Source organism: Triturus cristatus, chromosome 7, assembly GCF_964204655.1.
Source record: "Triturus cristatus chromosome 7, aTriCri1.1, whole genome shotgun sequence".
Lineage (NCBI taxonomy): Eukaryota > Metazoa > Chordata > Amphibia > Caudata > Salamandridae > Triturus > Triturus cristatus.
In genome coordinates, this window is record NC_140590.1 from 539,737,361 (window position 1) to 539,762,670 (window position 25,310).

At 46.2% G+C, this 25,310-nt stretch overlaps 1 protein-coding gene across 1 annotated transcript in view; it reads left to right on the plus strand.

Moving 5' to 3' along the window:
- The window catches only part of SRP68 (signal recognition particle 68), a 326,066-nt gene that overhangs the window by 50,803 nt on the left and 249,953 nt on the right, over nt 1-25,310 (plus strand). The window contains exons 4-5 of the mRNA XM_085616948.1: nt 12,581-12,776; nt 17,074-17,156. Of these exons, the coding sequence (XP_085473074.1) occupies nt 12,581-12,776; nt 17,074-17,156 (279 nt within the window). The remainder of the gene's footprint in view (nt 1-12,580; nt 12,777-17,073; nt 17,157-25,310) is intronic.

The window sequence follows — 25,310 nt, forward strand, 5'->3', positions numbered from 1 at the left end:
TTGGGGAACGAAAATCACACAGGGAAAGTGCACATGCTCGCACGGCCACTGTCACTCCTTTGTTCTTCAGGCAAACACAAGTGTTTCTGTCTACATTTGGAGTACATCTCTGGCAAACAGGTTGCAAATAACCAAAATTGGAAGTACAATTATTTTATGACTTCAGTATTGCTCTCACTGGTTTCTATTTATGCATTTTATCTTTAGACATGTGTACACGTAATAAAAAATTGCAATTGCATTTTAAAATGTTGAGATTTTTCCCTTGTATAGAAATCCCTTTATTATCATCCCCACCACCTTTGTCGCCATTTCCACAATGGATGCAGATTTATTTTTGCCCTGGACAAGAGAGAATCTCAGACAGTACCTAGGTTGGAAATGTTTCTTGCAGTTTTGTGGGTATACATTGACTTTGCAAGGCATCACTGTCTCAGAAATGTCCATACCCTATCCCGAGAAAAGATTTGTGCACAGGTAATATTTCTTTGGATTAAATTATTTTGTGAATGTTAACTAACATTGTGGGAACACAAAACTAGAGCTTACATCCGTAACACACAAGCCATTTGCAAACGTAAATCCAACTTCAGTGTGCAAATGGTTTTGCGAAACAGACCCTTGATTGTTACTCATTTTTGTGCCAAACTATCATACTCATTTCAGAAAATAGTCACAGAAACATTTACCTTTTAAATTGTGATAGGGAGAAATGGTCTTTCTTCTGTGTTATAAACAAAAGAATCGGGCATAGTGAAACTGTTACAAATAATTATGATGCATAGCCTAATCTCTCCACAGAGAATCTTTAAAGGACTGCTACCCTGCCAACTCCCCCCCCCCCCCCCCCCCCCCCCAAAAAAAAATACAACTGTGGCCCACTGTTTGCATCTCCCTTTCTGCTTCTCCATTTTTTTATGTACCTTTCCCCATATCAGCTGTTAACTATCTTTTGAAGGTCAGCAGAAAGGGACACACTGCCCAGTTTGCTTAGAAGAGGTGACTAGAATTGCTAGAATGGTAGCATCCTTGACTATTAGCTGTGAGTTACTGCTTTTTACTATGTTAGTACCCTTCCTTTTCTGGTGCATTGCTGCAATTTTAGGATCTTCGTAGAGTTTCTCATTGGTCAAAGGGGTGCAATTTCAGATTTTTATATGTTTCCCTTGTCTTTATGGCTTGATTTTGCTCACAAGAAAGTGTCACTCGTAGTTGTTGAAATGTCACTCATAATTACACTGAAATTACGAAAAGGTCACTCATAGCAATATGAAACCTTGGAAGCTATGGTGTAGCCCTAGGCTGCAGCCTATATATAAGCTCATTGTTATCTCCTGTAAATACAGCACTTTTACACTACATACCCGGCATAACTTAGTACACATATCATTTATTAAACCACAAAGTGTAATAATCATGCTATTGTCAAAATTACAGTACGTTTGACATAATAGTTGGAATAGAGCAATTCCTTTTGGTTATACTTATGCAGGGAGTGAATAAAGCTTGATCGGTATTAGCAGCAGGTTTTTATTCTTTAAGTTAGAGAAAATGAAGTCATTTAAAAAATATTTTAAGATTATAGCACTTTAATATATCCGCCTATTTAAAAGTATCTTGGCATTTTCATTTTGTTTTTAAGGAACGGGGTAGGTGGAAGAAAAAGCAGCAAAAACTGAGTCAAAACAAAACTGAAATAAGGAATTGACAGTGCAGCTGATAGAACCTATCTTTTGGTTTGTCTGTGTTGATCAGCTTTGCTAAGGGAAGGGGTTGTGCTTGAGAAAATACTATGGGAATACGTTTTGGCCTCTTTTGAACACTTTCCCTCATTTTTTTTGGTCGAGCTTACACTCTTGCACTGTGGAGATCTGTTGTAGGTACTTGTGGGGTCTGACTCCTCCCACGCTTTTGGATTGGCTTTTGTGTGTGTACTTTTTTTCAAACGTTCACTCCCATGGAGTATTGCCTCCAAAGCGAGCATCTGCAAGCAGGGTGGCGGCTGTGAGGCAGGACGCATGCTGTGCTCTGACAGTCTTTTTTAATTTTTTAATTTAATTTCCTGTCCCATTAGCTCCATGCCCTCTTCGGCCTCTCTTCCACCCGTCACTTTCCACTCTTGTTGCTCTACGATTCGAAAGCGAAAGTAAGTGGCCCAGGAAGATAAAAATATATTTTCTTTACCTCTCTAAAGCCCTTGCCGATTTGAACATGTTTATGTAAATGACGCAATGGTAGTAAAAACAGTGTGCTCCTCCTAATGGAATCATAAATAAAATGTCACTGTGCGGGGCCGATCTCATAGGCAGCCATGTTATTTCCAGGCAAAACTAGGAATTACCAATTGACAGTAGGACATAGCTTGGAGGCGTGTCTCAATCCTATCGGCAGAATACTTAGCTTTCGCCTGGAAGGAACATGGCAAGCATTCTAGACACTGCCCATCCATTGCGCAGCCTCTGATGCGCATTGGTCTCCATCTGGATCCATCCGGTCCGGGGGAGCGTTCCCAACCCGGTAGCAGCCATGAGCGGCGGGACGCTTACATTGGCAGCAAGATCAGTCTGATCTCCAAGGCCGAAATTTGTTATGAGGCCATCACCCACTCAGAAAACTCCACCGACACTGGCCAAAGGTGCTGGAAATGGGTTTGGAGTCTGGTTTTAGGCCATAGACCACAAGTAACCAAGTTGTATGACTACTTAACTTGGCTGCGGAAATACTTATTATTCACAAATTCTTATTATTCACGTTCCTTTTTCCGCTATATATACATTTTAGGGAGGGTAGAGCGCTGAAGCTGCTAGTGTTGGAGCAGTGATCACAATTTGAAACACTGCACTGAAGGAAAGCGTGGTTATCTTTGTTTGTCGTCTTTCTGATGAATGACCGTTCAGTTGAAACAGAAGTTTCATTACTCTGCATAGGAGAGATATGAGATGGTACATTATAATGGAATATCTTGAAGTGTGAATGTGTTTAATAAGTGTGAGAATACTAACCGTGGATTAATTGAAACTAGGTGTAGTTTTTGGACTGTATACGATTTAAGCCATTCACCCTGCACTTCTCATCTAGCTTGAATTGAAAAGAGGTTTCCAGCACACATCCTCTCACCTTCTTGTAATAAATAGTGTTGGTATGCATACATTTGAATGATACACCAACAGGCATGCGTACCCACTTATAGAGTGAAGTGACTGGCGAATCAAGCAGTTGTTCAAGCAACAATCTATTGTGGTAATATGGACAACTTTTATTGCTAGCTTGAGATCTGTACGGTGCTGAAGGACTTAAAATGGCGCTTCAAAAACCTAGTCAGGAAATGGCTTACAATACAGCCAAGCAAACCTCACCTCAGTAATTTTCAAGTAGTGGAAAGCAAATAATTGAACATAATGCAGAACTCGAAGCAATGTTAAGGAGGTTACCTGTACGTGACTGGGAAGTTAGGTGGAGACACATAAAAAAGTACATAATGGAGATTAGTGTTCCTTTGGGGTGCCAAAGTACATTTATAGATCTTGAGGAAAACATGTGGATCTGTGAATTCTGTAACTAGAGGTTGTAGCTTAATCTAGGAGTACTAAGCAAATTAATCCAATGTGGAATCCTGTTTCATATTGAAAGGGATGTCACTATGCTGTACAATAGTTTCTGATCCGTCCTTGCATTTGTTTGAGAAGACAAAGTCTCCCAGGATAGCAAGGCATCATGAGAATCTTCAGAAGCATGAATTCACATGGGCACAGCTTGCTGGTGAACAATTTAGAGTTCGAACCCTAACATGGACCATTCTGCATCGCTCTCATCTGCTAGAGACAATATTCCACTGCCAGATGCCTCTTCAATCCTACTGGTAATAACTGCTGACAGCATATTAGTGGCTTATGCTGTTAAGCAAGTTCCTGACACCTGTGTGTAGATTCTGCTCTCACAGTACGAGTATCTTGAAAACCCTTAGGTCATTAACCTGTACCAAACCTATATGTGTAGAAAGTGTGAATTGGATTGCTCTGCTTCTGTGCATCATCAAATGAGGAGCACATGAGAAGTAGAATAAGTGTTTTCTGTTGCCTTTTCCATTGGCATTGCGCCTTAGTATTTTTTTTCTAGTCTATTTTTAAGTTATGAGATTGTAAATCAGAATTGCGTTGTATTTATGTAGAGCTTTCCTTCCACCTTGTTAGTCATAAAACAATTTGTGACTTATTAAGTAACTAACTCTACATGTATAATTTATGTTGTGGTTTGTAACCATGTCTGGGGCGCTCTCATTTTTAGGTTGAGCTTTGATCGACCTCTTATCTCTTCTGTGGGGTTTGGCAAACCCACCGATTGCCATTAGTTATTATCTGTGGCATTCAGAAATGCTGAATTCTTGGTTCATTTCTGTAAAAGTGCATTCTTTGTGTGTTTAGCTCTCTTTCCGGCGTTTCCCTCAGAAAGCATTTTGTTCATCACACAGTACAGCGTGTGATGGCCTCTCTTTCCTCCTCCCATCTGGCTATTGCAGGTCAGGCATTGTTTTTTTTGCAGTTTTATATAGAACGAACCGCACCCAAACGCCACCAGTTACGTTACACAAGGACGCATTCATTATTTGGTAGGCACGGGAGATTAAGTGATTTGCCCAGAATCACCAGATGTTGAGCTGATGCCGAGGCTCGAACCTAGTTGTTTACCCCGTCCGACTCAATCCATTATTTTACAGAAACGTGGGATTTGGTGGCAGATAAATGTAATTGACAACATAAGGGCAGTTTATTCTGTGTGTAAGTGCTCTTGACCTCAGATACCCGTATCTTAATCCGCCCCTCATCTGCAAGTTGTCACTCTCTTTTTTACTCTAATTCACCTTACATCTTCTTCCTCATCCTCAAATACTTAGTTTGCCTCTGCAGTTTTTGGTGGCATCTCCTGTCGAAAAACCATCTTCTCCCCCTCTTCTTGGAGACTCGAGGTTGAAAGCCAGGGTGTGTCAAGAGTTTCCGGAGCCCCAGAGCACTTCCTGTTTTCCTGGGAATAAAGAAGATCGGTCTAGGAAATCTCTTTATGGATAAAAAAACAATCTTGGGCATCTTGCAGTCCCAAGAAGCTGTGGCGTACTTGGGGGGGGGGGGGGGGGAGGGGGGGGGGAGGGCAACTCACAGTATCAAAACAACTTTGAGCGGTGAATTGTCAACGGCGGCCTTTATTGGCGGCTCCCTGTTTTACTACGTCTCCTAAGTAATTATTTAGAGAACATATTTACTCAACTTTTGATATTAAATGTTTATTATTACATCGACTAGATCAAGAGGGAAAACAAATGATTCAGAATAGTCAGTTTGCATATTGGGCGCTAAAGTAATCAGGGATGCATGTTCTAATTTTTAATAAGGAAGTTAAATTGTCTACATGCGCGCTCCCTGTAGTGTTAATTGCCCTTTGCTTCAAAAACGATGTGCCTTTTTTAGGTCTCGGCTAGCGAAGGCTGCGCTTACGCAGTCTCGCTTGCGAGATTTAATGACTTGGAGTAGTGGGGCTTGAACCCGCCCCTCTTCTCTCCTCTTCTCCATTGGCTGTCCTCTTAAATGCTGGGCAGCCATTGGAGAAGAGCTTTGTCTCTCCAAACAAGCCCCCTCTCTTTCGGATTCGTGGGCGTGTTTTTTCGATTCTTTCTCTTTTTTTAACACGCCCATAAGACAGCGAGTCTACGGCATGTCTTGCTCACGCTGCCTACACGCGCCAGTCGGCTCTCTGATTGGTTGGCAACTACCAAATAAGCACTGTGATTGGTTGACAAGGTCCACCAATCAGAGAGCCTACTGGCGCGTGCAGGCAGCATGAGCAAGACACGCTGTAGACTCGCGTGGTGCGATGCAGGGCTGTATTCCGTGATACCCTGTCCTCCAACCTCCCCTTCGCTGACGACTTCCGGATCTGCCAGGTCAAGAAACAATTTAACAGCCACAAAGGTCATCGGCATGGCTTCTTCCGCTGGGAAGGTCTTCCAGTCTCAAGAAAGTAGGTTGAACACGTTTCTTACAATTATCAGCGTTTCACATCGTTTAATAAATGGAACCCTGGCTGCCTTTGACTTTCACTAAGCCAGCACCTGGGATGTGCTATTAAAGCACCCTCCTCTCATTGGACGACATCAGGGCGCAGGTCCCCCCAGCGGTGAGAGACCCCCCTCTGCTGCCTCTTTGCCCTGAGGGTCCGCGCGCGGAGGCACAGGCCCCGCACAGCCGTCCCAGCCCTTTCTGTGCTGGCCAATGGCATGCGGGCGGTCTGCTCCTGGGAGAGAAGGGAAGGCGCTGGGCTCGCGGCCGCGCGGGCGGTCTGTGGGCTCAGCGCAATTGCAAGCCGTGGAGCAGGCAGGTCTGGGACACGAGCGCGCGCGCGCCCCCTGCTTCCCTCCAGTGCATGTATGGGAGAACAGACAGCAGTGTAGTCGTACCTCTTGGATCCAACCGGGGACCTGCTGCACCCCGCAGAAGGCAGAGCGGGTGGAGGGTCCAGACCCCGCCAGTACTGTGCGTGTGGTGTTCGTTGCCCGTGGATTAACTTTGGTGCTGGCGCCTAGAGGAGTTGCTCTGGTGCATGTCCTGTGGTGATCTGCAAGGTGGGCACTCGTCTGACACCCGGCACAGTTTCGCCCTACTTTGATGTGTCACTGTGCCGCCCGGGGTGAGCGGACTGCGGTGATTTGCCCTGCCTTTGAAGCTGCACCGTGCCAGGCACCTAGGGTCTCAGACAGGAGAACCCCCAATGTGGGAGAAACCACTCTGCCCCTTCAGTACCGCAGGCATGCAGGTAGGGTAAGAGCTGTTAAGGGATGGGAGGGGGCGCTTGTGTGTATTTTTGTAATCCCATCACCCCCCACTCTGGGAAGAAACACGGAGAAACTAATCGCACCTATCCCCATTCTCGTGTTGTGTTTTCTCTCGTATTGAGTACAGGCGATAAGGTCACAATGGTTCCCAAACAATCCTGGCCCGCAGGCTCTCGATCCCTCCTGTCAAACATTTCTTTGAAGCTGTCTGACTCTTCCCTAACTCTCTCCCTCCCGGTTCCTGGAAAGCTGCTGGACCACCTCTCCTCTGCCTGCCTGCCTGCATGAGGTCTTTCACGGTTTCCCCCTGGCTTTTATCCACTGTATGCCAGTTTGCAACGTTTTCGTTTTATTCTAAGAAGGGATTTTGTTTTAAAAGTCGAATAAAACCAATTGTCATAGGTTTTTGCTCTGGGGGTGTTAGAGTGGTGCAGCTGTGGCTCTCTTTTTAAAGGCAGTGGTGAAGTTAAGGTGCACGTTACTACCGCACCACATTCATGCTGTCTCCCTTACATGTGCAGAAAAGTTTTAGCGAGATTCTTTAAGGACTAAGCACACGATTAAACGTGTGTTACAAGGCTGGCGATTTTCACCTCCATCTTAAACTTCTCCGTGAAATCAACAGGTGGATAAACTGCAAGAAACATCTATAATGTTTTTGTTTTGGCGTGTTGGGTACATAGACACAAAAAACGTATTGTTAGTGGGGCTGCGAGATGAATATAAAATGAGCTATTGTGTGCAGTAGCCAGCAAGACCAATAGCAGAAAGTGTCTTATTTTTAGTGTCATTGTGTCGGACAGGTGTGAAAATGTGATACTTGCCAGACAGCCGGGTAAACGGCAGGAAAGGTTAATTGACCAATGTATGTAGCGTTGCAAACTGTGTAATAGGTAGCCAGCCAGCTATCAGAAAGTGTTCTATTTATCACACTGCCTATCAAATAGCACTCTGCTGATCGACGAGGATTTAAATCAGGTGAGCGGTGGACATGCCTCACTTGCCTTACTACAAGTACCAGAAGGCCCTACGTCTGCGCGAATTAAACTGGTAGTCCGGTCGCTCCATGTTGACTGTACACAATCACTACAGTATTGGGCTATGCATTTAAAAACAGTGTATGACTAGGTTTGTAGAATCCGTTGATTTCATGATTAAAAATCAGGGCCCGAAACATTGTCATTCTGACACTGAGTAATATGGCAACTCTGTGTGTGTGGGAGGCTCTGTGTGTGTGGGAGGCTCTGTGTGTGTGTGTGGACGGCTCTGTGTGTGTGTGGCTTTTTTGGTAGGTGGCTCTGTGTGTGGGTAACTGTGTGTAGGGGGCTCTGTGGGTGGCTCTATTTGTGTGTGGGTTGCTCTGTGTGGGTGGCTGTGTGTGTGGGTGGCTTTGTGTGTGTGGCTCTGTGTGTGGGTGCAAATGCAAAAGGTCTCGCATTTGAGAGTAATTAAGCTATTGGCATTGTAAATAACAATGCCATTTCTTTAAATGTTTTAAAAACAAAAACATAAACAAAAATGTCATGAGCAATGCCAATAGCTCTAACTTTAACAATGCCGAGACCATTGCATTGTAAATGCTTGTTTTGTCTGAGTACTATTTTCTTTAATGAATTTCTCCTACTGCAGGCACGACAGGCTTTCCTGCAGCATTCAGCGCGTCATGTGCGCTTTTGCTTTCCAAGCAGCCCGGGACAATGGCGTCCGCGTCTTTGAAATGAAATAGGTCTCGTATTTACAAGAGTTTGAGCAATTGGCATTGTAAATGATGATGTCTTTTATTTATGTGCTAATTATCAAAACAGATAAAAGGTATTGTCATTTACAATGCCAATAACTTAAACTCTCGTAAAATGTGAGACATATTGCATTGCAAATGCTTGTTTGTGGAAGCTGGCAATATACCGATGTTGGTTGAATGGAAGGCTGTTTCTTTGAAAAGTTGTTTGTTATTGCCCACTGCTATGATATCCTGTACCAAGATAAAAACAAACACCCTGATGGGGATAATACATGTGTCCAACCATAAAGCGCTAAAAGGCCTTGTCAGGGGTAGTATGCACTCTATAGAAGCAATTACAATTGTACAGTGACTCTTGCCACTTTATTGTTCTACACTGTAGTGCAGTGTCTGTTGCCTTGATTATGTGCTGAACATATGCACTACTGCTTCTAAATTGTTCTATGCTAAATAGTAATAGGTGCTGCTCTGTGACTGTTCTTCAACACTGTAATATTTGCTTCCTGTTACGTGCATCACAGCGATAAAATACATGCTTTTTGAGTATCACCATGCACAGCTATTGCCCTGTTTTCAGGTCTCGCCTACGCAGCGCGCATGTGTTGCATAGGAAAAGACCTTTAGCTATCGATTCAGTTTTGCTGCCAAAAACGTGCACGCATTGCATTGCTTTGAATGGCAACGCGTGCACGTTTGGCGATACCCTTGCCGGTTGCGAGCTTTCAAACCATGTGTTAATTACAAACATATGGTTCCTGCTCGCTCCCGCATGGGAAATGGGCGCAAGCCCCCCCCTCTCTCCCCACCCCCTGCTGCCGCCTCCTCTCCTCGTCTTTTTTTCCCACTCAGCGCGAGACGCGCTCGCTTGTTTTTAATGGGCACTGTACAGAATAAAAACATGATTCAGCTTATGGTGCACTGGGAAATGCTGGGCATTGGATGAAAGAGTGGCATGTTTCTCCAATGCCAAATTACTCACACATTTTTTTGTACTGCTGTTTCTTCGTGAACCTTCATTTGTACAAGCTGTTTTTTCTGCATCATTTGATCACAAGAACCTGCTTTGGCGTGTGTTTGGTGTCACAACTTGACATTGCAAGTTGTCAACTGGTTTTAATCAGGTCAGTCCCCAAATCAATCCACTGCATGGTTTATTGACCTCTGGTGTCACCCATACAAGAGTGTTCTTGTGAGAAGGGTGGGGTCCAGGTGGTAATGCCCACTAGCCTAGGTCTATAATAAGGCCGCATTAGCGAGGTTGGTCACCTTTATTCAGAAGCCGCTGTATGCATCATTGGTTTGTGAAGTCTTTCTTCATGCTGTGCTATTGTGAAGTGCCGTAAATAATGCGGGCTCTTAGGACGAATAGCTCTGGAGGTTGACGCACTTGTTGGAGGCAGAGTTCTCCGTAATCCCAAATCCAAGCTTTGAAAACTCAAATATAACTTTGAGATTTAATTTGCCTGCTCACACACAATGCTTGTAATGTAATATTAAACATTTTGCATGGCATGGAAGATGGGGAAATACGTAAATGCTTTTGTTGCAGAGACCCCTGTGTAATCTGGGAAGGGGGGGACTAAAATAAAGTGCCTCTAGGTTTTGCTTGTAAACCCTTTCCTTTCTCCGGTATGTGGCTGTACCAGGGCAGTGCTGAAGGAGGTGAAGTGCTACACCGAGGCCTGCAATGGGTCCTTAGCAGATTCACTGCACACTTGAGGATTTCAGGCAGGGGCTGAGCTGCTCAGGCACGAAAGCCATGTCTCTCCCTCTGACCAGCCTTGTTGAAAGGCCAAAGACCAGTAGCGCAGGAAGCTGGCACCCGTCTGCGCACAGCCATGTCAGAGGAAATTAAAAAGCCCATAATTCTTTCTGCCTGCTAATCCATCAGTGAGGTGGGGTAGCCGATTACTTGTTGGAAACCTGTAAGCAACAGCGAAGTCACAGTCGTGATACACGTGGAGTGGTTCGTCCGAGGTCGACAAAGTGAGTAGCACTAAGGTGGGTGGCTTTACCACATATGTTTAGGTTGAATCCAGCATCAGCGCGCATGCGCTGCTCGCTCTGCAAGGTATGCTGTATTGGGGTATGCTCTGGCAGCCTCGCCCACTCTCCGCCCATATTTGTCATTGGCTTTGTGTCATTGTCCTTCTTAAATGGTGGCTTCTGATTCGTAAATGGGTTGTTAGTCCCGCCTTGGTACCGCCTTGTCTCCATTAGTTATTGCCCATCAAGACTGGACCTTTTACTTGGCTCGTAAAACAGCCTACTTTATTTAGGGGGTTTATTTTGAGAAAAGGGGTTTGGCCCGAAGGCGGGTATGTAGGGCCAATATAACTTTTTTAACAACAAACACCTAGCCGTCTCTTTAGATTGCTGCTTTTACTTGAACAGACTCAGATCATTCTATGATTTAAATGGTCTGAAGTATTTATTAACTTCTCTTTAAATCTTTTGAATGCATTAATGCCATTAACTTCTACTGGGAAAACATACATTCAGAACATTAGGGAGCACTTTGATGTTGAATTCTGCCCTGGCAGGCTTTAAAGGTGTTCCCAGTAGGCAACAGCCTCTCAGAGAAAAATGAATAAATGAAAAAATAACTATTATAACGGCTGTTGTTAAGAGTATTGACTGGATCTAGTTTTATTGTAACCCTGTTCACATTGCACATTGTATATATTGTATTTTGAGTTTCACGTTTACCGTTGTTTATACATGTTTATGAATTGCACTCGGAGGTCTGTCTTTCAGCTCGACATGTTGGACGAAAGATATGAACATGCAAAAGATTTAAAGAGAAGTTAATAAATACTTCAGACCATTTGAATCACAGAATGATCGGAGTCTGTTCAAGTATAAGCAGCACTTTAAAGTGACAGCTAGGTGCTTTGTTGTATAAAACGTTATTTGGGGGGAGCACTATTTCTGTTATTGGCACTGATGGGGACAATGGCGGCTGCATACTTGGGGAATTTGCATAATGAGCGCGGCGCCCGCTTTAGGGACACCGCAATCATTTTTGATTTTATTTATCTTTCATGTTGAGCACGGCGTCCACTTCTGGGCCTTCACACTCTGTTTATTTTTTTAAAACTTTCATAGTGAGCACGGTGCCTACTTCAGGGATACCACGCTCTGTTTGTTTATTATTAGTTTTTTACTTTAAAACTGAGCGCAGCGCCGCTTCAAGGACATCGCGCTCGGTTTCTCTTTTTTTTTTTTTACTTTAACACTGAGCGTGGCGCCCGCTTCAACACTGCGCTCAGTGTTAAAGTAAAAAAAAAAAAATTACCAAAATAAACCGAGTGCGGTGTCCTTGAAGTGGCGCTGCGCTCAGTTTTAAAATTAAACAAGCATTTGCAATGCAATAGGTCTCGCATTTACACGAGGTTAAGCTATAAGCATTGTCATTTACAATACCAATAGCTTAAACTTGCGTAAATGCAAGACCTATTGCATTGCAAATGCTTGTTTTTAATTCTTGTGAAAGATAACTATCCACTACTACTGGTCAACAGCTGCTGTACTCCTACAGGTAACCACAACTGCAATAGCTGTTGCAACAATGTGCAACTATCCACATCATTCATTCTTGCCTGGTGCAAACCCTGGTCCCTTCTGTAATAGGCACACCTAGAAGTTGAGCTCCAGGCACTGTTAATATAGATTGGACTTGGGCAACAAGGAGGTCATGGGCAGGCTGAAAGAATACCATGAAGTTTCTTCCAGTGAGCTGGTAATAGACGTGTGCTGACATGGGACACTAACACTTCCATTCTGGTTGTGTGAGCGCCTGCAGCATCTGTCACGAAAACTTGCATGCTGTAGTTCTTGCCTATGGTGATAGAAGCACATTTTAAACATTAAAAAAGCTTTAGGACAAAATTTGGTATTGATGACTGTAAATCAACAAAATATGCATAGTTAGCGTATACATGGAATAGGCAGAGTACATGGCTTTGTTGTCTTTATCTATTTTAGTAAAGGGTCTATTACTTACTTCTTTTTATCAGGTACTTGCTGCTTATCCTTATGGATGCTGAGCGGGCATGGAGCTACGCCATGCAGTTGAAGCAAGAGTCCAACACCGAACCTCGAAAGCGCTTCCATCTCTTGTCGCGTCTACGCAAAGCCGTGAAGCGGGCTGAAGAGCTAGAGATGCTGTGTGAAAGTGAGCGGGTGGATGCAAAGACCAAACTTGAGGCTCAGGTGGGATTTCTGTTTCCTTTATTGTTATTGACACTGGGGCAATGACTAGATGTGTCAAGAGGCTTTGAACTCATCAGCAAAAATTGAGTAGCTCTATTCTTTTTAGGTCTCGCCTAGCGACGCAGCGCATGCGCAGCTCGCTTTGCGAGATCTATTGTCGATTTAGATTCCGAAGCGGAGGTGGAAGCTCCACCCATGCTTGTGATTGGCGCGCCATCCAAATGCGTGCTTTATATTGGAAGGAAGCCATGTTTTGTTCTCTCCCTGTCTCCTGCTCACCGTGCCTGCCCAGACAGGAGATGTGCATGCGTATGTGGTACGCGCATGTCACGCTTACACTTTATTTTGCATTGTATTTTCCCCAGTCCCGCGGGTGTCTCTATTCATCACAGCGCCCATGGCGCGCTTTCACGGTGTTTCAGCGCAGCGTGTCCCTACATACTTATATGCTGTTGCTGGTTCTTCTGGTTGATGAGATGTCTCTGGGAGAGGTGCAAGCACAGTCACCTCGTTCAAAGTCAGGGGATTTAATTAAGTGAGAAATGTTTCTGGCGTAAAGGCTTCCGGCGCTCACACCCATTTCATGTGCACGGCTGGTGACAAAGATGAAAAATTTTCAAAGAAGGTTTTGTATGAATTTGAGGTAATGAACGGCGTCTGCAGGACGAACTTGGAGAAAATAATGATCTGTAGACCGTAATGATTGCTGGATGAAGCACAGATCCTGGGCCCTGTACCACCAGAGCAGGCATAGCAACTGGCACCGTGGCAGGCAGGGTAGTTGTGCCTTGGGCCGCCTTGGGCCGCGTAGGCACTCTTCGTGACTGGGCAGCAGTGGCGTAACAGAAGCTAGCGGTGCAAGGGGGTGGGCGAACTCTAGGACCCCCTTAGCAAAAGTATTAGGTGGTGCGTCAGGGGAGGACGGGGGCCTCCGTGCACTTTTCGGAGGGGGGTCCAGTTTCGTTGCATCAGGTGCCGGTACAGTGGCTGCACCTTGGGTCTCTTCAACACTCCTGGTGACTGAGCTCACCTCTGTGCCAATTCGGGAGAAATATTGAGAAGCCAGAGTAACCAGGCCAGGGGTTCACTCGAGCAGACACCGCGACTGGGCGACTGTGCCCTGTGCCTGCAGAGCAGGTATAGTGACCGGGCACTTTAGACTGTGCAGGCAGGGTGACGGCGCTGCGTTGAGCCTCTTAAGGAGGCATGGTGACTGTGCCCTGTGCCTCTGGAGAAGGCACAGCGATTGGGCACTCTGCACTGGTGCATGCACGGTGATTGGGCGTTGGGCCTCTTAAGCAGGCACTGCGACTCTGCTATTGGAACAGCCACACTCGGGCAGGCACTGAGAATGGACCGTGCACCGCTTAGGTAGGCATGGTGACTAATCAATCTGCTGTATCACTGAACCAGCACTGTGATTGGACTCTGCACCACTGCGGCAGGCAGAGCAGAGAGCTGGTGCTGGACCACAGTTTTAGCATTTATATAGCGCCAACCAGGGCTTTAAGTGGGATGAAAAAACTGGGGGGGGGGGTATCTCATAGGGGCACGGCCTCTGTAATTAAGCGTGTGGCTTAAAACAAATAAGCAAAAAAATCTGTGCTTAGCGTAGTGTACCGCCCACTGGTATTTTGCTGCTTCTGTCATTACATTCATATATCTAATAAATAAGTAACATCACACCTGCCACAAGCCAGGACTATTGGTTTTGTCAATGGTTGTAAATGGCATAAGATAAATAAGCAACAACTATGACTTCGTTGTATATAATATTGAGAATGCTTCCCTTTTTGTGGGAGAGGATGCGGCCTAAGGCAAGAGCTGCCCACCTTTGAGCTGAGAAAGCAGGTTGGAGCCTCGCGTGGGCTCAACATCCTGGGATTCAAGACATGAATATGTCCTTGTATAATGTAACTGGTGCTTATGTTTGCCCTATATAAAACTGAGAAACGAATCTTTTTGAAGTTACATCGGAAACAGTGACGGATGGTACTATTGCAGAGTTGAGCTTATTATTATTATATTTTTTTCCCCGCCTAAAGGTAACAATTTGGAGCCCGGTAGGGACCATCTCAGCATCTGCTTTTAAGAACTGCTGGTGCTGGGCACCGGCAAGACCCAGGCCACTTAAAGCCCTGGCGCTAACCAACCCTTTGTGAGGCGCTTGATAAATCTTACCTGTGTAGGGTTATTAGGGTGTTGTTTTTTGTTTTGACTCTATGTGGTAAGAGTTTTCATGTTGCACGTGAGAGGCTAAAGAGGGGCTCGGGGGCACTGGAACCAGCACAGTAACTAGGCACTAGCTGCACCACCAGAGGGCACACGGAGTGTACCTGACAATGTTGAATTCACGGCGACTGGATTTTCTCTCCTGGAGCGGGCATGGCAAGAGGGCATTGAGCACCTGGCATGATGGCTGGACAGCCTGCTGCAGGTGGTGTTGCACTGCATAATGCCCTACTGAGACAGGCAGAGTTTTGGGGACCCTGTGCGACCGGAGCAGCCACCAGGACTAGACTCTACGCCACTTGCAGCGGGCAGTGTGACTACACTGTGCCCCACAGGAGGCACGTGACATGGCTGAGTCCCTGCAGGCAGATCCAGTACAAGGACCACACAGTATGCCACTGCGGCAGGCTCGGCGTCGTAGAGTCTGAAAGGGCACGCGTACAGAAGAATGAGCGTTGGTTGTTCAGGTGCATGTAGGGCCTTCCTCGAACAGTCGCCGGTAAGCTTCCTATTGGCAGCCTCGACATCAGAGGGCAGCATTCATCTGTGGACGTGCCTGGACTCCACAAGAGACAAAAAGAGGCGCTCTTCGGTGAAAAGGATGAGGATTTTGAACTGAAATGCTTTACTAAAAGCCCACAGTAAGACCATGTAAGGTGGGGTCATTCTGAAACATGTGCACCCTTTACCTCAAACACCCAATGGGAGTTTAATTCAAAAGAAGTCACAATGTCGACTTTTCCCCTCTTTCAGCCTTAGTTTATTTGAGAGCAAAAAATTCCAATTTGTGGATAATGCGTTGTGAACGTGTGTGAACCTGCGCCAGACGTGGCTTGTGGTTCAGCCTAGCAGAGTCCCTGTGTATATCCAGTGAGCGGGGGGGCTGTAGGGGTGTTTTAGGAGTCCAACACCCGATGACCATCTTCACAACCTTGGATGTGCAGTCCGGTCTCTGGCGGGCCCCACACCCTTCTTCTGCAGCGCTTTGTGTTTAGGACGTTCCTGCTACAACAAAAATGTTGTAGTTGCTAGTCGGAGTCTGGACTGTATTAACTGTCTGGCTGGCTTTACGTGTCAGGGAATGACTGACGTACAGGCTTGCACACTGATTAAAGAACTGTCATCCTATTACAGACATAAACATACTTTAAAACGCATCCCATTGTTTTTACAACAGTGAGAAAGCTCAGTGTGTTGAGCGTCTGCGGTAGGAATTTGTGCGTTGCCTGCGGATTTCCGACAAGGCCGGCCCTCATTTGCTCTAAATGAGCCCCACTGAGTTGTCTAATTGTCTGTAACACCCATGATTTCTGTTTGTGGGCGCCCGTGTTTGTGGCCTGTATCGTTATAAAACCTAGGGTTCCCCTTGTGTTTTCTTTGATGTACTAGTGACTCGACAGAGACTTGCCGGACAATCAGAACACAGCTTGAACCAAAATAATTTAAAATAATGCAAGGCCCGTCGTGGAGGTAGCAACCGTCGTGCACGGGCAGGGTGCAGTGTGTGTGCATGTTATCAGGGACTGAACTGTTCCATGTTTGGAGTTTTTCCTTGGTTCAAAATGGCTAAAATGGACAGCTAATCTAAACAAGCATTGGCATTGCAATAGGTCTCGCATTTGCGAGATTTTGAGCTATTGGCTTTGTAAATGACAGTGCCTTTTATTTATGTATTTAAAACGTCTGCAATAATAAAAGGCATTGTCATGTACAATACCAATAGGTCAAAGTTTCGAAAATGCGAAATCTACTGCATTGCAAGTTATTTCAAGTAAACGGGCCATTTCAGTATTCTGATGCATTGATCTAAAACACGTGCAAAAGTCTTGGATCATTGTGCATCATGTTTCATTGTCTTTCTCTCCTCACAATATCTTTCACTTGCTTTAATTGTTTTAGCCTGTGTTTAACTTTTCTCCAGTGTTCCCGGGGCTGAGGCAGCACAATTACAAACCTAATATATGTAAAGATAACATCAACTGAATTTGTTTTCTGTAGCATATCGAGTCACGTTGGTCCTCTTTCCATGTAACCCATCTGTTTAATCTTGTTCATGTCTCTGCAGGCATACAGGGCGTACCACCGTGGAATGCTGTACTTTGAGCAGCAGGAATGGAAGGAAGCCATGGAGTCCTTCAAGCAGTGCAAGTGAGTGTCCCTACTGCTAAGACAAACCCATTTTGTAGATGGCTGAAATAGACTAGGATCATAGCGTGGATGGTGTTTCACAGTAATACGACATATGCCCCACCAGTCCAAATAAAATGGGCCTCTGTAGGGTGCTCCCTGTATGATTATATGGTGGTATTTATGTAGTGTAACCCTGTCTGGGGAGCATTGTACTGCTTTACATAAAGGGCGGTTTGGAAGACTAAATCGAGATTATGATTTGTAAGTGAGAAGGAAGTGTGGATTTGGGAGTCTCTTGCTTGTTTGGCTTTAATGGAAGATTTGAGCTGTAAGGCTCCTTTTATATGATCAGAGTTTGATTGCTTCGATATTTGTTTTTTATTTCTTAACCTGCATGGTGGTGGTTTGTATTAAGTTTTTTTTGCCAGGAGGGTGGGCCACCTGGTTTGGCAGTATTGCAGCTGCTCTGGCAGATGATAATGCATTAGATTCCTACCCTCAGCAGATCACCTGGGAAGTATCTGAAAGTAACACCTGGTTCGAGGCATGTGGGCTGCTGAATTCATATCTGTGCATAGATCGCCGCCTAGTGTTGGGTCCGGATGTTTGCACGTTGTTGTCCTGGAAGAGTCTTCGAAGTATCCTGAGATAGGTGACTCCTCCCCTGGACCACAGTGCGCATGGGCATCCTCTCCATACTCAGATTGTTTTTTTCCGCCATTGGGTTCGGATGTGCTTATCTTGACTCAAGTTAGGAAAAACTTTTTTCAGGCCAAAAGGCCTGTAGTTCGCGTCGGTACTGTTCCCGATCGGTATCGACAGTTACTTGTTAGTTTACTAACTTCAAAACCAACTTTTTCGCATCGACATCGACGCCATCGACGATGGAATCGAGGACACCATTCAAGCGGTGTCCTGTTTGCAATGCAAAATATCCCCATGTCGACGTCCACCCGGTGTGCAACAAATGCCTTTCACCGGATCACGACGAATCCACATGTATCGCCTGTGCCCGATTCCGATCCAAAAAGACTCTCCGGAATCGACGAGCAGCAAGACTTGAAGCGCAGCAAGCGGCACCGGCCCCGACCAACATCTTCAGCGCCGAGGACGAAGATGTGGAAGGCGTGGAGAACCTACCCTTCAGCCCCGCTTCCGAACACAATTCCGGATCGGAAGACATCGAAGAGCAACTCTTTCACAGGGATGAAGACGACACCGAGGTAGGAGACTACGATGAGGCCTTAGGGGCCGAAGAAAGTAGCTCCGGTGACGAGCAAGGCCTACCCGTACAGACGGAGGATATCCCAGTGCGTCAATCTATGGCTCCGGTCGAGGGATCGCCTTCGGGCCTTACCCAAGACCTATCCCGCAGTTCTTCGGCCCCGCCCTCGGGCCCGGCCTCGGACATTCAGCGACAGCCATTAGTACCCAAAACGACTGGTTTCCCTTCATCGAAACCGAAACCAAAAGTCGTGTCGGTTCCACAGAAACTGAAAGTGACACTGGTCGGATCGAAGCCCACTACACCTTCGACGACAGCAAAACCCGTCGGCGCCGACCGCACCAAACGGGACTTCAGTGCCGAACTCGCAGCAGCCGACGTCGGCGCCGACACACGGAAAAAGGTCATCGGTACCGCCAAACCGCCTCGGCACCCGGCACCGAAACAATCGGCTCCGGCCACGAAGGTCAAAATGGCCGCTGCGTCGCACACCACTTCGAAAGCAGCACCTAAGGCCCAATCATCGATGCCGTCGACGGCTACTACCTCTCCTCGACTCGATGACCCCGTGGCCCCGAAGAAGCCCACGACTGCCTCTACAGAACCGCTCGGCGCCAAAGAACCGTCGGCGCTCCAGGTGCGACAAGTTGCAGCATCCTTGCAACGCATCAAAGAAAAGGCAGCCCTCCAGGACACGTCGGGCCCGAGCCGAAAACAGCTCAAAAAGCTTCTCCAACACCACCCCATATCACCTTTGGCCTGCCGCCATCCACGGCGCCCAAAATGTTTGAAATAAGAACACGTGTCACCCACACTAGGATCACACCTGCCGAATGCTCTCCTCCGGAGACGTCACCGTCCCACATCATCGATGCCGACACCGGCAGAATTATGCTCCACAAGCGGAGAATATCTTCCGAACACGCTTTGGACTCCTACCGGATCCCGCTAAAGAAAAAGCTGCCAGCGGATTCGGAACCAGTTCTTTACGAACGTCTCCATACCTCCTACCCAGATCCACAGTCCTTCTCTCCGACACACTCCGAAACCGACGTTTTGGAGGACTATATGGGTGACGACGTCCCCTACCCCAGAGAGATGGACCCTGAAGGCCAACAGGACCCTGACCAGGCTTGGGATGACCCTGTAGACACAGGTGCACCTATGGATAAACAGGACACGCAGCTATATGGCGCAAAAACGTCTCCCACAGAGGACACTGCCGCATTCAACGCCCTAATTGAACGTGCTGCGGCAAATCATCGTGTGCAACTCCACTCTGACACAATCGAGGACGATTTTCTAATGGATACTTTCGCATCCTCAGAGAGAAATATCAAAACTCTACCCATGTTGAAGGGTGTCCTCAAACCAGCAAAGGACATTTTCAAAGAACCTACCAGGGCAAGAGTAATAAACCCCAGGATCGACAAGAAATATAGGTCGGCTCCTGGGGACCCTACGTACATTAGAGGCCAGTTGCCTCTGGATTCCATCGTAGTCGCAAATGCTCGCAAACGGGTGCACTCGCAGACAACTGGGGATGCTCCTCCCCCGGACAAAGAGTCCAAGGTGCTCGAGACCTCCGGCAAACGGGTTGCAGCCCAGGCAGCTAACATATGGCGTATTGCCAATACCCAGGCGCTCCTAGCTCGCTACGATCGCGCACACTATGACACATTAGAAACCCTACTCCAGCATCTCCCTGACCAATACAAAGAGGGAGCAGAGATCCTCATCAGGGAGGGACAACTCCTCACGAACGCATCCATTAAGTGTGCACTGGATGCCGCAGATACAGCTGCCAGAGCAATAAACACCAGCGTCATGCTACGACGACACGCCTGGTTACGAATCTCCGGATTCAAACCTGAGGTTCAAAATAACATCCTCAATCAGCCGGTCAACCCAGACTACTTATTCGGGCCAGACGTTGACACCACCCTAGAAAAAATAAAAAAGGACACAGACACTGCAAAGTCCATGGGGGCTCTCCAAACGCAGACCTTTCGGAGTGGCTCCTTTCGTCGCCCCGGAAATAGAGGAGCAGGTAGAGGACAGGGGTCACAGCAAACCTACAACAAGGGCAACACACAAAGTACCTACGATAAAAACACCCGGGGTGGTTATCGTGGCTCCAGCACAAAGGGCAGAGGACGTGGATACGGCAATACCAGGTCCTCCCCCAAGAACAAACAGTGACGCCCTCTATCTTCCTCCCGACCACATAACACCTGTCGGGGGAAGGCTACAAAGGTTCCTGTCCACGTGGAACACCATCACCACGGACAGGTGGGTCAAAGATATTATCAAACACGGTTACTGCCTAGAATTAACCTCCACTCCACCCACAATACCACCAAAACACCGTCCTATGTCCTCAGAGCACTTAGCGCTCTTACAGCAGGAAGTGCTCAGTATGCTGGAAAAAGGCGCAATAGAGGTCGTACCCGTCCACGAGCAAGGCACGGGGGTGTACTCCCTGTACTTCTTAATACCAAAAAAGGACGGGTCACTCAGACCTATACTAGACCTGAGACCCCTCAACCGTTACATTCTCTCAGAGCATTTCCACATGCTCACCCTACAACAAGTCCTCCCGCTGCTCAAACAGGGAGACTTCCTGGCCACGCTAGACCTCAAAGATGCGTATTTCCACATACCCATTCACCCCTCACACAAAAAATATCTCAGGTTCACTGTTCAAGGGCAGCACTACCAATTCAAGGTTCTTCCCTTCGGCGTGACAACAGCACCCAGAGTCTTCACAAAGTGCCTAGCTACTGTGGCTGCACATCTACGGAGGCAACACATTCACGTCTACCCTTACCTGGACGACTGGCTTGTTCAAGCAAAGTCAGCCCAGCAATGCGCCAGCCACATGTCCCGCACCATTCACCTTCTTCACACTCTGGGGTTCTCACTAAATTACCCAAAATCACATCTCCAACCCGCACACGTACAACAGTACCTAGGTGCGACCATAGACACTCTGGCAGCCACAGCTCAGCCAAATTTAGTGAGGATCAACAGCATGCAAATGCTGATTTCCAAGTTCAAACCCCAACACTCCCTTCCTGCGGGAGTGTTCATGCAGTTGATAGGCATGATGGCCTCCTGCATCTTCATAGTCCCACACGCGAGACTACATATGCGCCTGCTTCAGGAGTGCTTAGCACGTCAATGGAATCAGGCTCACGGGCAACTAAAAGACCTAGTGTTGGTGAGCGGTCGGGCATACAACTCTCTGCATTGGTGGAATCCACAAACCCTTTGCAGGGGCCGACCGTTCCAAGAGCCTGTTCCACAAATAATACTGACAGCGGACGCGTCTCTCCAGGGATGGGGAGCTCATGTACTCAATTACACAGTGCAGGGACTATGGACAATACAACAAAAGAAGATGCACATCAACCTTCTAGAACTGATGGCAATCTTCCTAGCAATGAAAGCATTCAAAGTACACTTGTGCAACAAGGTCGTGTTGATCCGGACGGACAACATGACCGCCATGTACTACATACAAAAGCAGGGAGGAACACACTCTCCACAGTTGTCTCATCTGGCTCAGAGCATGTGGAAGTGGGCCATTCAGAGGAACATGTTCCTCATGGCGGAACACCTCCCCGGCAAGGACAACCAGATGGCGGATCTGCTCAGCAGACACAGCCACCAGATGCACGAGTGGGAGTTACACCCATCAGTACTCCAACCGTACTTCCAGCAGTGGGGTCATCCAGAGATAGACCTATTCGCCACAAGCGAAAACGCAAAATGCCAAAGCTTTGCCGCCAGGTTCCCACATCCGCAGTCGCAGGGCAATGCGATATGGATGAACTGGTCCGGCAGATTTGCGTACGCTTTTCCCCCAGCACCATTGATACCGCTGGTGGCACGCAAACTCACACAACACTCACTAACACTCATCCTGGTTGCTCCAACATGGGCACGCCAACCATGGTACACCACCTTTCTCGAACTTTCCGTGGTGCCGCATCAAAGGCTGCGGATCAAACCCGCGCATTTGACGCAGAACCATGGCGAGATTCAGCACCCAGATCCGCAACAGCTGAACCTGGCAATCTGGCTCCTGAAGTCCTAGAGTTTGGTTACCTGAACCTGCCACCTGACTGTATGGACATCATTAAGGAGGCTAGAAGACCCACTACCAGAGCTTGCTATGCAGCCAAATGGAAAAGGTTCGTAATTTATTGCACTAAAAATAACATTAACCCGCTAGACGCATCCATCCAAAACATAATTTGTTACCTCTTACACCTATACCGATGCAATCTGGCATACACCTCAATACGTGTCCATTTGACCGCAATATCAGCCTATCTCCAGAACAGGCAGCACCTCTCTTTATTCAGAGTGCCTGCCATCAAAGCATTCTTGGAAGGACTCAAACGAGTAATTCCTCCAAGCCACCCACCAGCTCCAATGTGGAACCTCAACTTAGTCCTCACCAGACTGATGGGTCCACCCTTCGAACCTCTGCACTCATGCGAGATTCAATTCCTCACCTGGAATGTAGCTTTCCTTGTAGCGATCACCTCTTTGAGGAGAGTTAGTGAACTCCAGGCACTAACCGTTCAAGAGCCATTCATACAGGTTCACGCCAACAGGGTCGTACTACGTACCAACCCCAAATTCATGCCCAAGGTGATATCGCAGTTCCACATGAATCAAACTATTGAACTGACTGTTTTCTTTCAAAACCCACAAACTGTCGCAGAAAGAGCACTCCATACACTGGATGTAAAGAGAGCCCTCATGTACTATATAGACAGGACTAAAGTCTTCAGGAAAACAAAACAACTTTTCGTTGCCTTTGCCCCACACCACAAAGGTAACGCCATCTCCAAAGCAGGTATAGCCAGATGGATCGTTAAATGTATTCAAATTTGCTATCAAAAAGCTAAACGCACATTAACGATTCCCCCACGAGCCCACTCAACACGTAAGTTAGGGGCCTCCATGGCTTTCCTGGGAAACATCCCCTTGCATGATATATGTAGAGCAGCCACCTGGTCCACTACACATACATTTACCAAACACTATTGTGTAGATGTGCAATCAAAACAGCAGGCGGCTGTAGGACAGGCTGTTCTCAAAACTCTTTTTCAGACTGCTGCAGCTGGCACTGGTGGCCGCCGCTAATAGAGGGTACTGCTATATATTCTATGCACAGATATGAATTCAGCAGCCCACATGCCTCGAACTGAATATGCTACTTACCAGTATGCATCTGTTCTTGGCATGTAGGGCTGCTGACATTCATATCGCCCACCCTCCTCCCCGGCGCCTGTAGCAGCTGCAGCTCTCAGAATTACTGTAAGCATGGTCATCACTTTCTGTATCTACTCCATCACTGCCACAATGGCGAAAAACAATCTGAGGATGGAGAGGATGCCCATGCGCACTGTGGTCCAGGGGAGGAGTCACCTATCTCAGGATACTTCGAAGACTCTTCCAGGACAACAACGTGCAAACATCCGGACCCAACACTAGGCGGCGATCTATGCACAGATATGAATGTCAGCAGCCCTACATGCCAAGAACAGATGCATACTGGTAAGTAGCATATTCATTACTTACAGCATTTAAAATAGTAGAAGTGCAGTACAAAGTGCTTTATTAGCATTGTTTAAGAGGGGCGAGATATAAGGAAGAGTGTGAATACCATTTGAAAACAAAGCATAGTCTTGTTTTAGTAGCATGTTGGGGAGAGCATTATCGGAGGTGACATTAGTTAAGTTTAGGAATACAGATTTGAGTGAAATTTGTATTTTTTATATTTGAAATTGTTGCCCTGTTTTGATGTAATTAAAAGTCTATTAAAATGCATATGTAATAATCACCATACATATTCCCACATAATCACAAATCACAGAAAAATCGCAGTTTTGAAAATATTTTCAGAATCTGGGTTGAGCTGCTAACATAGGAAAAGTCGAGTTGACAGAAATAAACCATGAAGAAAACAGCCAACATCCTGTATGTAGCAGAGAGCTTATGAGCATAGTTTGTAGCGCTATGTATAAAAGGTCTCGTAATTTATCTAATGTCACTCATCATTTTGTTTCCTGGGAACTTTCCCTTGTGACATGATTATTGGCAGGACGAATATTTTGCCCCACCTCAGTTATTTTATGCAGTTTTTTTCCATTTAGTCCCATTGCTCCCTTACCGCTCGCTTACTATTGGTGAGGAATCAAGCTTGGAAGGACGAGGGTCAAGGTTCTATTTTTAAATACCAGGAGAAATCAGCGTAAGTGAAGCTGGTCTGTCTCAAACTTTCCATTTCTTTGTCTCCATTTCCAGTACTGCTGATGGTAATAGCTGATGATTGATTTTTTTTGCAAACTTCCCAAGGTGAATCCATGACATCCTTCTGTCAACCCCAAGAAATTCATAAAGACGTACGCACTTTATAGAATGATTGGCTTTCTCCGTCTGATTTTCAGAGCACTTCTTGACAGAATACAAAATATATAATTGCTCCTGATCAGTGTCTTATGAAATGAAGGAAAATACACCTATTAGAATGTAATTATTAAATGGAAAGATGTTCTTAAAATTACGGATGACTTATGGAAAGGAAAGTAGAAGTCTAGTAAAATGCTTTTAAGTCTTTGAAAAATGGAACACAAAAGCGAGAGTTATTTCAATACGTGATATTTACGAATTCATTTACTGGCTGTCATTTATGAATAATTCCAATTTTCAACAAGGTGACATGTAATTAAGGTGAAATACGTGAACAAAGTGAGATCAGTGACCATGTGATAGATTACATGCAGTTTACATATAATATAGAAAATGCTGGACTTTAAAAGAAATATGTGCCCCCAAACAGTTTTTACAAATGAGCTCAGTCCTTCTATTTCCTGTTTTTCTTAAGGCAGAGTGGGTTGTGGGGCATGAGCGGGGATAACTGTCGA